The sequence below is a fragment of the Eurosta solidaginis genome, chromosome 4 (assembly GCF_040869045.1).
Source record: "Eurosta solidaginis isolate ZX-2024a chromosome 4, ASM4086904v1, whole genome shotgun sequence".
NCBI lineage: Eukaryota > Metazoa > Arthropoda > Insecta > Diptera > Tephritidae > Eurosta > Eurosta solidaginis.
The window spans coordinates 51244421-51262810 of NC_090322.1; the positions used below are offsets into that span (position 1 = coordinate 51244421).

Below are 18390 nucleotides of genomic sequence, written 5' to 3' on the forward strand. Positions count from 1 at the left end.
AGAAAGCGTAAAACTTTGCAACTTTTGTGTCCTGTGGGAACGTTGTGCGCTAGATTAGGTAAAACTTTACCACCCCGGCAGTGCATAATTGCTAATGCATCGGTTGCATTTTACGTTCGCCATCTCCTTTTGACAATCTCTAGGTCAGTACAATGAAGCGAATAAAATCAGCTGATGAAATGAGCCACATACACCATTGAGCCAGGTGTTATTGAAAATTCGTTAATGTATGGGAATTTTTTTGGCGATGCCACCCGCACGAAACCAACAAAATTTTGTTTTAACCACCCCAGGCAGACATGAATGGTGAATCCTACCTTTTCCCTATCGCTAGCCAACTGGTACGTTCCAAGGTTGAATCTCCCAAGTGGACCATAGCAATATTTTCCGGACAGTGTTAAAGTTTTTCTTTTCTGCCTTCGGATTGTTGTTGTCGAGGTCAGTAAGCACTGATATTTTCTTGGAGAAATTCGAGGATGTATGTGAATGAATATTTAAAGACTTCCCTGAAAAACGCATTTAAAAAAGCTATCGACCATCGAGAGAAAACTGTGGATGGTTATCCAAAAATAAAACTATCGATGGTGCCATTGCTAGTTTTGCACCTCTACCATTTACCGTTTTTTTTCTTTATTTTTTAAAAGGTATAAAGAAGAAAGGCGCGATTTTAAACTCAATCCTTCAAAGCTATTTTAATAGAGTATCTTGTGCAATGTTCAAACGCGTTGGGGAAGAATCAGAATTATTAACCTGCCCATACAATGTGTCGCATCAAATATTGCGTTCACGTTTTCAAGTACATTTAGTGCGTTGCCGAAAATCGTATCCGAACTCTGAAGTGGTGGTTTGCCCATTTAATATAACACATCGTGTTAATAAACAGGAAATAGATGTAAGTGCAAAACATATATTTGAAAATATTAGTTAATACACGATATCCTCTTTGGTAGTGGCACGTTAGCAATTGCCCAAATCGCCAATCATTCGAGGTATTTAAAAGCAACGAGTCGCAGGTACAGGGATTGACTTCCTCCATGGGAAGCACGTTTAATGATGACACAAATACAACATATGAAACAGCAAATGAAACTTTTGAATTAGAAACTTCACAAAATTGGGATAATCTACCACGTGTACCATCGTACAATCCCAGAGCATACGCTGAAAAGGCAAATATTCTACGATTGCCCGTAGGAATGCAACCATCACAACGCGCTGCTTTTCGTGAAGCTGAACGAAAACGTTTGCAAAATTTATAAAGCGTTGGGTTGGAAATGAAAAAGTTTTCAGAAAGCAAGAGGATAAGATTATTTGTTTTTTTTTTTTTTTTTAATTTAGCTCTATTGAATTCTTAAGTTTTAAGTTTGCCTTAACGCAAGAAGTTAACTTTATTACAGACCTGAATTTTTTTATACTTTTCATAGCGTTAATAAGTCATATATCACCCGTTTTATTGTAAACAGATTTGATTCAAAATTTTCCGACATTTTGAGATACCCAGAACAGTTGTTGTTGCAGTGCATTTTGAGATACCCCAGAACAGCGCCTTGTGAGGTTATGTTCACATACATAGAATATTCCTAAAGTCAAAGATGACCCTCCTAATGGTGTTTGGATTTAATTAATGGGTATGAAAAAGTAAAACTTTGGTTTTTCTCATCAAATTTTGAATTACATCTGCTTTCAAAAAACTGGCGGTATGTGTAATATACATACATATATATGATAAAAGAACACTTTTGGTGTTCACTTCTTTGTCTATCTTTATTGAAATGAAAATGAAGTACATACGTATTTTAAGTTTGAGCTTAATAAATCTATATACATCCTTGATGTTCCTAAAAACTGTTTACGAGCGACAATAATTTTTAAATGAAAAGCATATAGTCGAAAATATAAAAACAAAGTTAAGCAAATTTAAAGAAAATGGTTAAAGGAATTATTTGTGCATTTAATATGCATAACTTATAACTAGAACATGCATATTTTATGTTGACATAATACATTAACGATGTATATATCATAATAATTTGTTTTCTGCCATTATATCGCATGCAAAGGAATTCGAATATAAATTCCATCTGATAAATTTAAAAAAACGTGTAAGAAATTATGGAAAATGACCATTACGATATTCACTTCTGCGATCATAGCCATAACCACGATGAGCGCCGCGTCCATATGTTGGCAAGCGTGTCGGATAAGCAACAAGTGGAGGCACGATATATGCTGCACTTGGGGAATATAAATCCTCAGGGTATTGTGAAAGATGATTCTCCCTACCCATTACTCTGTAATTGTCATTGCGCTGCGAGGAGCTGCTGCTTCCACCACTATAGTACGGATCATCATCTATATTGTAGGCTGCATTATCTACGGGCGAACGTTCACGTATATATGACGGTTCCTTATAACGAGGTGCTGGTGGTGGCTGCGGCGAACGCGAGTCACGACCATGAATACGTCTATAGAATGCTGAAGTAACTGGTGAACGGCTTCTTGACTTCGACTTTCGCTTTGATTTTTTATTTTTTGGTGAACGACTGCGAGATTTTGCCGACGGTTTTTTTGCTGCTTCGGTTGGTGGTGGCGATGGAGATGCCGAAATAGCACGCTTTGCTTTTACAGTTGTCGATGCTGTTTCATCTTCGTTTTCGGAGTTGTTTTTTTCTTGTTTAAGCGCTTGTTTAGCTAAATTTTCCAACTCTGCTTCGTCATCCTCTTCACTGTCACTATATTCGCCATCATCGCCTAAACGCTTACGTTCACTTTTAATAAACTTCTTGCGTTCTGCCGGTGGCACACCAAAAGGCTTGCGCAATACATTTTTCTTATCTATGAATTTTTGTGGATCATAATCTTCAACTTCTGTATCATCCCAATTTTCATCGCATTCAACTGGAGCATGTTTAACACGTACTTCGTCTTTAACTTCTACTGTATCATATTTGTATTGGGTTATGAGTTTTCGATCGGGACAGTTTGTGACATGAATCTAAAGATAAATAATTGCCCGTGTCAACCTTGGACTTTTGTTATTTAATACTTTTGTAAGTACTTACTGCAAATTCAGGTTCCGGTATATGGTGTGTAACATTGAATGGACATTTTTGTAGTTCGAGTTGAGGATAGTTTTTGCGGCACTTGATCAGATGAGATTGCAATCTTCTCCGCAATAAACGATGTGCTTTATTATAGGGGCAAACGACGACATCGCTATCGTTTTCCAAAGAAAACATAATTAACTGAAACTATTTTCTTTTCACGGCACAATATTATTTTAATTAAGCAGCGTGCTCTATTAAAACAAATTCTACAGCTGCAAATTTCCGTATGTATTGACATTTGACAGTATGTTAACTGTGTTCGATTTTGTATGGCAGTGCTGCCAAGATCAAAATTGAGTGTTGCAAAAATACAAAATACGGTTTTACCAAAGTTGATCGAAGAATAAAGGGCCCATTACAGATACCCTACAAGACGGAGGTAACTAGTACACCCACACATTCAAAGGTTTTTTCGCTCTCCACTAAAGTCCTGCACTTAAAATTCGGTTCGCACATGTCGATAGCGGTATCAAAAGACGCGCATTTGCGTCAGATTCAGAACCTGAAAGCAGAAACTACATTTTTCGTCTCGTTTAAAAGTTATTCGCGGAAAACCCGTCGGTACTATTGTCGCTTTTTTCGTTGTTGCAATTAAACAAACGAAAACAAATGACGGTGGTGAATAGTGTTGCCAGCTCCGCAACAATATCTTTTTATCTTGGGCACGTCGATATAAATGCAAACAAACATACACTATTAATGTATTTTGTTTTTGTAAAACACTTTTAATAATTGTAGTCTAATATTATTTGGGGTGCTGCGCAGAAGGTGTGCTACGCAGAAGGATATCACCGTGGCGGTATCCACGGTTATACCACACACCCGGACTTGGCATTGGAATCTCCAGTTTTTTTGCCTCGCGAAACCTGTCATTGTCACCGACTAAATCTTCCGCGACCTTATTTACAACATGGACGCCCCAAATGTCGACCATATTGAACATCCACGTCGATGGCACTACGCTACCGACTGTCCTACACCCCAAAATCTTGGGTGTGACGTTTGAGCAGGATCTACATTTTGATGCGCACGCAACCGCAATTGTTCCAAGAATTCAGAGCCGTAATAAAATCCTCAAATCCCTTGCTGGCAGTACCTGGGGAAAAGATAAAGAAACGCTCTTGACCACATACAAAGCAATTAGCCAGCCGATTACGTGCTACGCGTCACCCATATGGTCGCCAAGCCTAAAAACCACCCACTGGAAGAAACTACAGGCCTGCCAAAATACTGCTCTCAGAATCGCCACGGGCTGTCTTCTTATGTCCCCAGAACACCATCTGCATAATGAGGCGAGAATACTCCCCATCAGGGAGAGAAATGAGATGCTGACCAAACAGTTCCTGTTGAATACCCAGAAACCTGGGCATCCCAATAGACATCTGATTGACGAACCAGCACCGCCTAGGGGCCTAAGAAGTCATCTCCGTAAGCATTTTGAGGAAATACGACACCTGAGAACCCAGCCGTATGAAGCGGAAAAACACAAGCAGGCCCTTGGTGAACTCCATAGACAGGCGTCGGACCTTTATGTCGGGAATTGCCCGGTGAATCCAGTACTTGAAGAAAAATATCCAGAACTCGCAGAAGAGGAACGCATACTCCCCAGGGAAACGCGTGTCACTCTTGCTCAACTTCGTTCTGGATACTGTAACAGGTTAAACTCTTACCTATCCAGAATCAACCCCGACATACAAAATGTATGCCCTGCTTGCAATGTGTCCCCACATGACACCAACCATCTCTTTAATTGTAATGTGGAACCAACGCCTCTAACACCCCTTTCCTTATGGTCCACCCCTGTTGAAACGGCAAGTTTCCTTGGACTCCCGTTAGAGGATATTGATGACAATTTGTGATCGGCCGCGGCTATTAGGTGGGGCGAGCATTGCTACAACAACAACAACAACAACTTGGCATGGCGTAGCCCAGGGTTATTTTTTATAAGCGCGGCCGAAGGCCGCCTATGCAGAAATGTGTTCTACGCAGAAATACCGTTGGAATCAGCATAAAAATCTCTATAAACTCCATTTTTTTTTTTTGACAAATGTATGTATTCTGCACTTGTTCCAATTAAATACATTAATTTCAAATTATTCAAAGAATTACAGAACAAAATACATTGATAGTGTATGTTTGTTTGCATTTATGTCGACGTGTCACCACCTTATAATCTTCTACCAAGTTAAAAAGATATTGTTGCGGAGCTGGCAACACTATTCACCACCTTCATTTGTTTAATTGCAAGAACGAAAAAAGCGACAATAGTACCGACGGGTTTTCCGCGAATAACTTTTAAACGAATGTAGTTTCTGCTTTCGGATTCTGAATCTTGAAGCAAATACGCGTCTTTTGATATCGCTATCGACATGTGCGACCCGAATTTTAAGTGCAGGACTTAAGTTGAAATTTTACTAAATTTGGAAATTAAAAGGCTTATATTTCATAAACTAAGAGTTTCCTAGAGTTGCGGATGATAATTTTGTGATTTTTAGGACCCCCGCCACCCCTCGAAAAAAAGAAAAGTTGGAAATCTTGCACCTTGTTCTAAATATTCCCCAATATTTCTACAAAACTTTGCCTTTTTTATAAATTTTAATAAGTTTTTATCACCTTGCAGATTTTTTTGAAAATAATGAAACCGAACGGATTTCTTGCAGTTTTTTTTTGGGTAGCTTATGCATCTCTATAGCCATCTGATGTTCTTGGAAACGAATGAACTTTTGTTTACAATCGAATGAACTTCAAGACCCATTCCTGGAAACGAATTGAGAGAAAATATGTTTCGTATCAGGTCATCAGTGCATGTAACGGAAATAAAAAATTTTTTTGCAGAGACCATCTTTTTGCGTTGGCGGCCTTCGCCCAAAATAATATTAAGTTCATTTTAGTTGTGACAAGTGACGGAAATTAAAAATTTTGTTGCAGAGACCATCTTTTTGCGTTGGCGGCCTTCGCCAAAAATAATATTAAGGGTAACGTTTTACAAGACGGTGCACCACCTAATTTAAAAATATCAAATAATAATAAAAACGGAGCTCGAGGCGCGTCTTTTGATTCCTCGTTTGATAATTTTTGATAAAAATTAGGTGGTGCACCGTCTTTTAAATCGTTACCATATTAAGTTGTATAGAATCGACGGGATGGCCTACAAGGTTTCATGTCATACTAATACGCATATTGTCACTTGCGAACCGAATGAAAATTTTGTCGAATTTCGCGGTCTCGAATTGCGAGATGCGAATCGCTAGCGAATTCGCAAAAAAAAGTCGAATGAGTGACGAAGATGAATTTGTCGAATTGCCACAAGCGAAAAAATCATATTCGCTTCGCCAAATCTGTCAAAATTTGTCGAATGCTTATTTTGTTCGCGCTTGAAAATAGAAAAGGACGCATTGGCATTTATTTGAATGTTTTCAATTGAAAAAAGTAAATAAATTGAATAAATAAATAAAAGTGAGTAATTCATTAAATTAAATTGAGTTATTTATTGGTTTGAATAAATGAAGTTTTCAGAATGAGAAGAACAACGCCGCAGCAATTCCAAAAGCTGGTCGAGCTGATGGAAAATAATCCAGACGTCGCCAGAGGCATGGGGAATTTTGGAGAGACCAGGAGGAGCATGGCAGAATTGTGGGACCATTTCGCCACGGATCTTAACTCCATAGGTCCTCCAATACGTAACGGGCGCGAGTGGAACAAGGTAAGAAGAATATACCTGCACGAATAATACAAAAGTATACATCGCAGAATCGTGGCATCGTAGCATCGTACGGTTACTGACTGGAGTTACTTTTGATACTTAAGGCTGCTTTACACGAGTCGAATTAGTGATGGTTTTTTTGACTCCCAACTCAATTCAAACATCATATACAAGTAGGCACTTTGTTTGAGAAAATTTACCAGGAAATCGACTCGAGTAAAGCAGCTTTACCTGCTAATGTATCTACTCGGGTATGTTACTGGCATTGTGAAGGGTGCAGAGATGGGCCCTAGGTTTGGTTAGATCCTAGCTCCGAGCCACCGCCTACTATTTTTCTGATAATACCCGATAAGATACTTGACCAGTTAGTTTCAAAAGTAACCGTACGATATCACGATGCAAGTTTCCAAAGTAACCGACAACGTGATAATTGTCAGAAGCTTTACTTAGTTATATACCCGAACCATCGTATCCGTGCAGGCCTCTAGTAGTAACTGAATTGTATTCTGCGTGTCAGTTCATACTTACCAATATATTTGTCCTAGGTTTGGTTAGATTATAAGTTGAAGCTTAAAAAAAAAGGTTTCTACAAACCGCAGCGAGACCGTAGCCACTGGAGGAGGACCGTACGCCCAGCGAAGTTTATCTGCGCTAGAGAGATCCGTGGATGAGCTATTGAACCTTCAAGAAGCCGCCAACCCGACAGGACAGTCTTTTGGAACCAATAATCCGGGTGATAACGGGCGTGGAAGCAATATTCCGGGTAATAACGGAAAAAAGATCAACGTTATAAAACATTTTTAACTTTATTTATTACTATTTAATAAACTTGTTTTTTACATTTCTGTTTGTGCACAAATAAATAATAAAAACAGATGACAGAAACGTCAAATTCGGATGAACTAATTAAATTTGTTTGAATGGCAATGACACATTGCAGTCGAATAAGTTCATTCGCCACTCACAATGCAAATTTGATGTGAATTCGCCAATCTGTTCGACTCGCCAAATATATTCGCTTCGCAAGTGACAATATGCGTATAAATCGCTCCCGATATGGTCGGGCTAGTACCTTAATTGTTCCCGGAACGTACCCGATCTGCATTCGGTAAAGGACCAACAAAGTCGATAACGGGGAGTGTCCTTATCGCTACAACAACAACAACATTATTTACATTGGTAATAGTGCAGTTTACGGTACCCACCGAAATTTAGGCCAAATTTTTCGAGTGAGGTATCACGTCTAGATCAAGAATCCGAAAGCGGAAGTTATACGCATATTGTCACTTGCGAAGCGAATATATTTGGCGAGTCGAACGTATTGGCGAATTCACATCAAATTTGCATTGTGAGTGGCGAATGAACTTATTCGACTGCAATGTGTCATTGCCATTCAAACAAATTTAATTAGTTCATCCGAATTTGACGTTTCTGTCATCTGTTTTTATTATTTATTTGTGCACAAACAGAAATGTAAAAAACAAGTTTATTAAATAGTAATAAATAAAGTTAAAAATGTTTTATAACGTTGATCCTTTTTCCGTTATTACCCGGAATATTGGTTCCACGCCCGTTATCACCCGGATTATTGGTTCCAAAGAACTGTCCTGTCGGGTTGGCGGCTTCTTGGAGGTTCAGTAGCTCATCCACGGATCTCTCTAGCGCAGATAAACTTCGATGGGCGTACGGTCCTCCTCCAGTGGCTACGGTCTCGCTGCGGTTTGTAGTAACCTTTTTTTTAAGCTTCAACTTATAATCTAACCAAACCTAGGGCAAATATGTTGGTAAGTATGAACTGACACGCAGAATACAATTCAGTTACTACTAGAGGCCTGCACGGATACGATGGTTCGGGTATATAACTAAGTAACGCTTCTGACAATTATCACGTTGTCGGTTACTTTGGAAACTTGCATCGTGATATCGTACGGTTACTTTTGAAACTAACTGGTTAAGTATCTTATCGGGTATTATCAGAAAAATAGTAGGCGGTGGCTCGGAGCTAGGATCTAACCAAACCTAGGGCCCATCTCTGCACCCTTCAAAATGCCAGTAACATACCCGAGTAGATACATTAGCAGGGCCCGAATTACGTATTCCGTGAACTGAACACTCGTCTCTTAAAAGTACTTATTTGGTATTACGTGATACGTGAACGAATAGCTGCTATCGAAATTCGGTATTATGTGTTCAGTGAACGTACACAACAAATCGTAAACGTCAAAAAATTTCATACGATAGCAAAAAGACGTTCGAGTGCATTAAAAATTGGTAGTAGTTTGAAAATTAAACGAATTTATAGTTCTTACGTTTTAAATTTGTTTTTAAAAAAGTAAAGTGATCTTAGCACAACTAAAAAGGAAAATTTTATCAAACATTAAAAGGAAAATTTCGAGTTTAATAATGTAAGTAAATAAATATAAAATTAGTTAAAAGTATTTATAATATAAAATGTTTGTTTCCCCAAAGGACGCATCTAAATAAGCTTAATTATAAGCAAAAGGAGATGATGGGAGAATTTATGCAGCAGCACCCCAACCTGGCCAAAAACATCATACCAAATTGTGCCCAAGGAAAGGCGACATCTCAACGATTGTGGGAGGATCTATCTAAAAAACTTAACGCTGTAGGCCCACCTACGAAAGATGCAAAAATGTGGCGAAAGGTAAATCAAAAAACCGATCGGAACACTCATCTCTTGGTATGATAATTTGTAATTCTGTGATATTTATAATTTGTAGGTATATGCTGAACAAAAATACCAAGCGAAGCGAAAACTAACTTTTAACCGGAGCTCAAAGTCTCGAACTGGTGGTGGACCATACGAGGAGAAATTGATAACATCAGCGGAGGAAAATATCATTGAAGCAAGAGGAGGAACTCTCTTCGATCTCTTTTTATACTCAGTTGAGCAGAGCTCACAGAGTATATTAAGTTTGATTGGATAACGGTTGGTTGTACATATATAAAGGAATCGAGATAGATATAGACTTCCATATATCAAAATAATCAGGATCGAAAAAAAATTTGATTGAGCCATGTCCGTCCGTCCGTCCGTCCGTCCGTTAACACGATAACTTGAGTAAATTTTGAGGTATCTTGATGAAATTTGGTATGTAGGTTCCTGAGCACTCATCTCAGATCGCTATTTAAAATGAACGATATCGGACTATAACCACGCCCACTTTTTCGATATCGAAAATTTCGAAAAACCGAAAAAGTGCGATAATTCATTACAAAAGACCGATAAAGCGACGAAACTTGGTAGATGAGTTGAACTTATGACGCAGAATAGAAAATTAGTAAAATTTTGGACAATGGGCGTGGCACCGCCCACTTTTAAAAGAAGGTAATTTTAAACTTCTGCAAGGTGTAATTTGGCAGTCGTTGAAGATATCATGATGAAATTTGTCAGGAACGTTACTACTATTATTATATGTACGCTTAATAAAAATTAGCAAAATCGGGGAAGGACCACGCCCACTTTTAAAAAAAATTTTTTTTTAAAGTAAAATTTTTACAAAAAATTTAATATCTTTACAGTATATAAGTAAATTCTGTCAACATTCAACTCCAGTAATGATATGGTGCAACAAAATACAAAAATAAAAGAAAATTTCAAAATGGGCGTGGCTCCGCCCTTTTTCATTTAATTTGTCTAGGATACTTTTAACGCCATAAGTCGAACAAAAATTAACCAATCCTTTTGAAATTTGGTAGGGGAGTAGATTTTACGACGTTAACTGTTTTCTGTGAAAATAGGCGAAATCGGTTGATGCCACGCCCAGTTTTTATACACAGTCGTCCGTCCGTCCGTCCGTCTGTCCGTTAACACGATAACTTGAGTAAATTTTGAGCTATCTTCATGAAATTTGGTATATATGTTCCTGGGCACTCATCTCAGATCGCTATTTAAAATGAACGATATCGGACAATAACCACGCCCAATTTTTCGATATCGAAAATTTCGAAAAATCAAAAAAGTGCGATAATTCATTACCAAATACGCATTAGGCGATGAAACTTGTTAGGTGAGTTGAGCTTATGACGCAGAATAGAAAACTAGTAAAATTTTGGCCATTGGGCGTGGCACCGCCCACTTTTAAATGAAGGTAATTTAGAAGTTTTGGAAGCTGTAATTTGGCAGTCGTTAAATATATCATGATGAAATTTGGCAGGAACATTACCCTTATTACTTTATGTCTGCTTAATAAAAATTAGCAAAATCGGAGAACGACCACGCCCACTTTTTAAAAAAAAATTTTTTTAAATTCAAATTTTAAAAGAAGAGTTAATATCTTTACAGCATATAAGTAAATTATGCCAACATTCAACTCCAGTAATGATGTGGTGCAACAAATTACAAAAATAAAAGAAAATTTCAAAATGGGCGTGGCTCCGCCCTTTTTCATTTAATTTGTCTAGGATGCTTTTAATGCCATAAGTCGAACAAAAATTAACCAATCCTTGTGAAATTTGGTAGAGGCTTGGCTCCTAGGACGATAACTGTTTTCTGTGAAAAAGGGCGAAATCGGTTGAAGCCACGCCCAGTTTTTATACACAGTCCACCGTCTGTCCTTCCGCTCGGCCATTAACACAATAACTTGAGCAAAAATCGATATATCTTTACTAAACTTAGCACACGTACTTATCTGAACTCACTTTATCTCGATATAAAAAATGGCCGAAATCCGACCATAACCACGCCCACTTTATCGATATCGAAAATTACGAAAAATAAAAAAATGTCATAATTCTATACCAAATACGAAAAAAGGGATGAAACATTGTAACTGGATTGGTTTATTGACGCAAAATATAACTTTGGAAAAAACTTTGTAAAATGGGTGTGACACCTACCATATTAAGTAGAAGAAAATGAAAAAGTTCTACAAGGCGAAATCAACAGCCCTTGGAATCTTGGCAGGAATACTGTTAGTGGTATTCCATATATAAATAAATTAGCAGTACCCGACAGATGATTTTCTGGATCACCTGGTCCACATTTTGGTCGATATCCCGAGGACGCCTTCACATATACATCTAAGGGCCACTCGCTTTTAAAACCCTCATTAATACCTTTAATTTGATATCCATATCGTACAAACACATTCTAGAGTCACCCTTGTCCCACCCTAATGGCGATATCTCGAAAAGGCGTCCACCTATAGACCTAATGCCCACTCCCTATTAAAATGCTCAGTAACACCTTTCGTTTGATACCCATATCGTACAAACATTCTAGAGTCACCCCTGGCCCACCCTAATAGCGATATCTCGAAAAGGCGTCCACCTATAGACCTAATGCCCACTCCCTATTGAAATGCTTAGTAACGCCTTTCGTTTGATACCCATATCGTACAAACATTCTAGAGTCACCCCTGGCCCACCCTAATGGCGGTATCTCGAAAAGGCGTCCACCTATAGACCTAATGTCCACTCCCTCTTAAAATGCTCAGTAACACCTTTCGTTTGATACCCATATCGTACAAACATTCTAGAGTCACCCCTGGCCCACCCTAATGGCGATATCTCGAAAAGGCGTCCACCTATAGACCTAATGTCCACTCCCTCTTAAAATGCTCAGTAACACCTTTCGTTTCATACCCATATCGAACAAACATTCTAGAGTCACCCCTGGCCCACCCTAATGGCGATATCTCGAAAAGGCGTCCACCTATAGACCTAATGCCCCCTCTCTCTTGAAATGCTCAGTAACACCTTTCGTTTGATACCCATATCGTACAAACATTCTAGAGTCACCCTTGGTCCACCTTTATGGCGATATCTCGAAAAGGCGTCCACCTATTGAACTAAGGATTACTCCCTTTTAAAATACTCATTACCACCTTTCATTTGATACCCATATCGTACAAACACATTCTAGAGTCACCTCTGGCCCACCCTAATGGCGATATCTCGAAAAGGCGTCCACCTATAGACCTAATGCCCACTCCCTCTTAAAATGCTCAGTAACACCTTTCGTTTGATACCCATATCGTACAAACATTCTAGAGTCACCCCTGGCCCACCCTAATGGCGATTTCTCGAAAAGGCGTCCACCTATAGACCTAATGCCCACTCCCTCTTAAAATGCTCAGTAACACCTTTCGTTTGATACCCATATCGTACAAACACATTCTAGAGTCACCCCTGCCCACCCTAATGACGATATCTCGAAAAGGCGTCCACCTATAGACCTCATGCCCACTCCCTCTTAAAATGCTCAGTAACACCTTTCGTTTGATATGGCGATATCTCGAAACGGCGTCGACCTATGGAACTAAGGATCACTCCTTTTCAAAATACTCATTAACAGCTTTCATTCGATACCCATATCGTACAAACATATTCTAGAGTCACCCCTGGTCCACCTTTATGGCGATTTCTCGAAAAGGCGTTCACCTATAGAACTAAAGCCCATTCCCTTTTAAAATACTCATTACCACCTTTCATTTGATACCCATATCGTACAAACACATTCTAGAGTCACCCCTAGTCCACCTTAATGGCGATATCTCGAAAAGGCGTCCACCGATAGACCTAAGGCCCACTCCCTCTTAAAATGCTCAGTAACACCTTTCATTTGATACTCATATCGTACAAACAAATTCTAGAGTCAGCCCTGGTCCACCTTTATGGCGATATCCCTAAATGGCGTCCATCAATAGAACTATGGCCTACTCTCTCTTAAAATACTCTTTAATACCTTCCATTTGATACACATGTCATACAACCACATTCCAGGGTTACCCTAGGTCCATTTTCCTACATGGTGATTTCCCTTATTTTGTCTCCATAGCTCTCAACTGAGTATGTAATGTTCGGTTACACCCGAACTTAGCCTTTCTTACTTCTTTATATTTATTATTAATTGTGCACTCATCACTAGAATTACCTGTTTTAATTTCTTTTAAGCAATTCTTTCCCCCTTTTTTCCTTTTAAAAGTTGCTTAGGAATTTATTCCACAATGTAAATAAATAATTTGTCTTATTTACAATCAGAATATGACATTTAACTGTCAAAGTATCTATTACAAATCACCCTTCAATCTATTACTGCCTGTCATAAATTACGATACGTTACTGAACGTACCTCATAATACCAATACTGCCATTCGTACGATCAGTCACGTAATCTTTATTCGTACGATTGCCGTTTCGATCACGGAATATGTAATTCGAGCCCAGGTAAAGCTGCTTTACTCGAGTCGATTTCCTGGTAAATTTTCTCAAACAAAGTGCCTACTTGTATATGATGGTTGAATTGAGTTGGGAGTCAAAAAAACCATCAGTAATTCGACTCGTGTAAAACAGCCTTAAGTATCAAAAGTAACTCCAGTCAGTAACCGTACGATGCTACGATGCCACGATTCTGCGATGTATACTTTTGTATTATTCGTGCAGGTATATTCTTCTTACCTTGTTCCACTCGCGCCCATTACGTATTGGAGGACATATGGAGTTAAGATCCGTGGCGAAATGGTCCCACAATTCTGCCATGCTCCTCCTGGTCTCTCCAAAATTCCCCATGCCTCTGGCGACGTCTGGATTATTTTCCATCAGCTCGACCAGCTTTTGGAATTGCTGCGGCGTTGTTCTTCTCATTCTGAAAACTTCATTTATTCAAACCAATAAATAACTCAATTTAATTTAATGAATTACTCACTTTTATTTATTTATTCAATTTATTTACTTTTTTCAATTGAACACATTCAAATAAATGCCAATGCGTCCTTTTCTATTTTCAAGCGCGAACAAAATAAGCATTCGACAAATTTTGACAGATTTGGCGAAGCGAATATGATTTTTTCGCTTGTGGCAATTCGACAAATTCATCTTCGTCACTCATTCGACTTTTTTTTGCGAATTCGCTAGCGATTCGCATCTCGCAATTCGAGACCGCGAAATTCGACAAAATTTTCATTCGCTTCGCAAGTGACAATATGCGTATTAACTTTTTTTACCCGTTCGAAAGATATTAACGAAAAACCGAAAAAAGACCCGCGGGTCCCTCCGAAATCGGGGGTGGGATCCATAGTATTTTTGCGCAGAACAGCTTTCTGCGTTGGCGGCCTTCGGCCGCGCTTATCAAAAATAACCCTGGGCTACGCCATGCCAAGTCCGGGTGTGTGGTATAACCGTGGCTACCGCCACGGTGATGCACAATTTTTTTTGTGGGTAAAAACACAACAACAACCACATTAAAATCGCCAAATTCAACTGCAAATATCTCCGAAATGTTCCCGAAATGGATCTATACAACGAGCTTTGGTAGTTGTCTAAATTTTTTCTTTCTTCTATTCTAATTTAAAAATTTTTTCAATTAAGAAAAAATTTATCATAACAATAATAATGATAAAAAATTATTGTTAGGCCTTGAGCTCGATTCGAACCCGCGATAAAATTTTTCTTTTCCGCCTTATTGTTCTCGAGATACGTCTCGCGTCTTTTGATACCTCGCTCGAAAATCTTGGCCCAACTTTAGGGTGGGTACCGTAAACTGCTTTACGTGATGATCTTATTCCAATAAAGGGTATCAGAGCGCGAAAATGTTGAGCGGTGACAGTTCACTTTCTTGTGGTTTATCATTGAGTAATATTCCATTCTGAAGGCTTTATTCTGATAATCACTCAGCGAATGGGTTAGCTATTGCAATAAAATGCGGGCCCACAAAAATTGTTCACATGTAAATGCGTTAGTTCTCGTATGTTGCTCGTTAATTAAAAGCGAAGTCTGCTTAATGCTAGAGATTTATTCTTGTGGTATACAGACAAGTATTGGCATTTGAAGCGTGTTCATTCAAGGCACAAAATTGCGCATTCAGCGGACATAAATTTATAGAATATCATTCGATTAATAGAACAATAATCAACTGCGAATTTTTACACAGTCATTTGATTGTCTAGAAAGGATGCTGAAGTTAAAGGAAAGCAGGAAGAGGGGGCCAGCGCGAAAGGGACGAGAAAAACCTGCAACGCGACAGTGAGCGGAGGGAAGGAATAAAAAGTTGGCAAAATGGTGTGAGCGTAGTCTTAGGTAGCAAATACGTATATTCGAATGCCGAGCGCAATAAGAAAATTGTCTGCGAATTCAGGTTAATTATGCTATGTTTCACAAAGAATTATATGGGCATAAAATGTTTTCGGCGTATGACCATTCGACGACAAAGAGGCAGCTAATCGAGCGTCATGTTTCCTAAGGCGTTATCTCAATTATAATTAACTTACAACAGCGACTTGTCGTTCAAAGGATTAGATATTTGGTAAAGTGCTTATGAACATTACCTGTTTTTTGTAAGAAGCAATTGTGTTTGGAAGTAAGTTTTCGAAGGTATTAGAGCAAATTAAGAACATTCAGCCAGTGTTATCAACGATCATGTATTTGGAATAAATATCGAACCAGAGAGTTCTCAGGGCCGACTAAAGATAGTTTTTGGAGTTATACTAGACGGCTTACATATTCCAATATGCTGGTTTAAAAGCCATATCTTTTATTGGTAGGGTTTAGGGAACAAGCGAAGGACCGTAACGCTAAATGGAAAACAAGAAGTAAACCGTAATGGTGCGTGCGTAGTCCTAGTTAGTCAAAGTAAAGGAATGTAAGGTGTGATTTGCAAAATATCTGCGAATCTGGGCGCTTGTATTAAACCGATTATTGAATGTTTGTAATATGTTTTCCGCGTATAAACATTTGCATGAGACAGATATGAGTTTATTAACATATTCCCAGGTTTATATGTATTGCGCTAGTTATAAACATTTATCTGTGACCTCTGATCACGTACAGAAGCAGCGCATAGGTGTGGAATCATATATTTTTTTGGAGTTAGTTATATAACTTTGGGAGTAAAGCTGCGACTTCCGGCGTAATTTGAAACACGTATACAAAGCGAAACAGCGACTTGATGTGGTTTTGGAGAAGATGCATTGGCTATGCATGTAGCACCGCGAATTGTAAAAAAAAAAAACCGTCTGCCCATAGGTGTGGAATCATATATATATTGTTACGAATATTAGCAAAACTAAGGAGTGCTACCATCTCCAGGCCGATGCTAAGCAGTGACGTGAATTCACATCAATAATTCAGTCATTATGTATCTACATAAACGAATCAATAATTGCGTCTACACATATGTACACATTCCGACGAGCAACATTTACATACAAGGCAGCGAGAGATGAGATGTCACACACAGATGAATTTACTTATACGCTTATGTGTGTGCGGGAGACTGTAAACTACAAACTCACATATGAACATCTGAGCGGCAATGCACAAATACATGCATATATCTTATCTGAGTTGTCACAAGAGAGAGCAATAATTTGTGCACGTAGTTGTGGCTGGCGATTTTGTAGCCGAACTAACTAGTAACTTCTGGAAATCGAAGAGCCTAGAAGTTTGCAGCGTAAACTATAAAAGCGGGGCAGGCGAGTAAGAAGTAATTCAGTTTGAGTTGAGCTATCAATCAGTTTGATTAAGCACGCGATCTGGCGGCCAATAGTAGAGTTTCATTTGAGTTATCAGTCAGTTTGGTTGTTAAGCCAGCGAGTAGCAAAGTATAAGTGTTATTGTGAAGTACTTTAATAAAGGCCATTTTTCCATTATTCAATATTGGAGTTATTTATTCAACAGTTTAGTGATTCGAACTTAGCAGAGGATTGCAAATAAGAGGATTTGCAGCAAATTCGTTACAATTGGTGTCAGAAGAGGAATTGTTGAATAAATTCCGAAGATTGGGAATTCAACTTGGACATGGCAAAGTTCAGTGAGTTGAAGATCCAGCAACTGAAAAAGGAGTTGGAGAACCGTGGATTAAATACAACCGGCAATAAGATTGAACTTCAAGCACGGCTACGAGAGGTAATGGAGTCGCAAGGAATTGATGTGGACGAGTTTGTCTTTTATCCTGATGGGGACGAAACAACAACAAAAATTGAAGAGAAAAACGAAACATCGCAGACGGTTACCAGCACACACTTGAACATGATATTGGCTGAAATATCTGCACAAACATCGACAGTAGCATCAATGTCGTCGCAATTGGCATCCCAACTGGAAGCGCAAGAGACACGTATAACATCCAAGATGGAAACACAACTGGAAGAACAGAAAACGTATATGTCATCACAGATGGAATCACAGGAGACACGTATAGCATCTCAACTGGAATCGCAGGAGAACCGTATAACATCGAAGATTGAAGCACAAGAGGCACGAATGTCCGAAATGTCGGCACAAATATCAGCGCAGATCTCTGCACAACTGGAAGAGCAAGAAGGACGTATTTCTTCGAAGATGGAGGCGCAAGACACAAAAATTTTGCAACTTGAGAACAAAATCGATGCCGAGATTGAAACATTGAGAGGTCGTATACAGGAGTTGCAACTAATTCGCCCAGTTGTTTCAGCAAGCAATACGAAGGTAAAAACTCCATCTTTTGACGGTTCTGTTCCTTTCCAGGTCTTCAAGCTACAGTTTGAGAAGGCCGCAGCAGTGAACAACTGGAATGCGGAAGATAAAGTTGCTGCACTGTTCGTGGCATTGAAGGGCCAGCAGCGGAAATCCTACAGACGA

At 38.9% G+C, this 18390-nt stretch overlaps 2 protein-coding genes and 1 long non-coding RNA gene across 3 annotated transcripts; 2 read left to right on the forward strand and 1 right to left on the reverse strand.

The window, feature by feature from the left end:
• The first annotated feature begins 606 nt into the window (after positions 1 to 606).
• Positions 607 to 1927, forward strand: LOC137249735 (gametocyte-specific factor 1 homolog). The gene is made up of 2 exons (XM_067781533.1): positions 607 to 892; positions 951 to 1927. Exons 1-2 carry the CDS (start codon positions 713 to 715, stop codon positions 1257 to 1259), a joined length of 489 nt encoding a protein of 162 aa, XP_067637634.1. The 5' UTR covers positions 607 to 712; the 3' UTR covers positions 1260 to 1927.
• On the reverse strand, positions 1308 to 3584 carry LOC137249734 (protein D7-like). Its single transcript, XM_067781532.1, has 2 exons — positions 3063 to 3584; positions 1308 to 2995 (listed from the first exon to the last, which is right to left on the reverse strand). The coding sequence occupies exons 1-2, from the start codon at positions 3237 to 3239 to the stop codon at positions 2111 to 2113; spliced, it is 1062 nt and encodes a 353-aa protein (XP_067637633.1). The 5' UTR covers positions 3240 to 3584; the 3' UTR covers positions 1308 to 2110.
• A 2730-nt stretch (positions 3585 to 6314) lies between these two features.
• LOC137247893 (uncharacterized) lies at positions 6315 to 7522 on the forward strand. The gene is made up of 3 exons (XR_010951929.1): positions 6315 to 6563; positions 6617 to 6810; positions 7356 to 7522. It is a non-coding gene; the product is annotated as an uncharacterized lncRNA (long non-coding RNA).
• The last annotated feature ends 10868 nt before the right edge of the window (positions 7523 to 18390 follow it).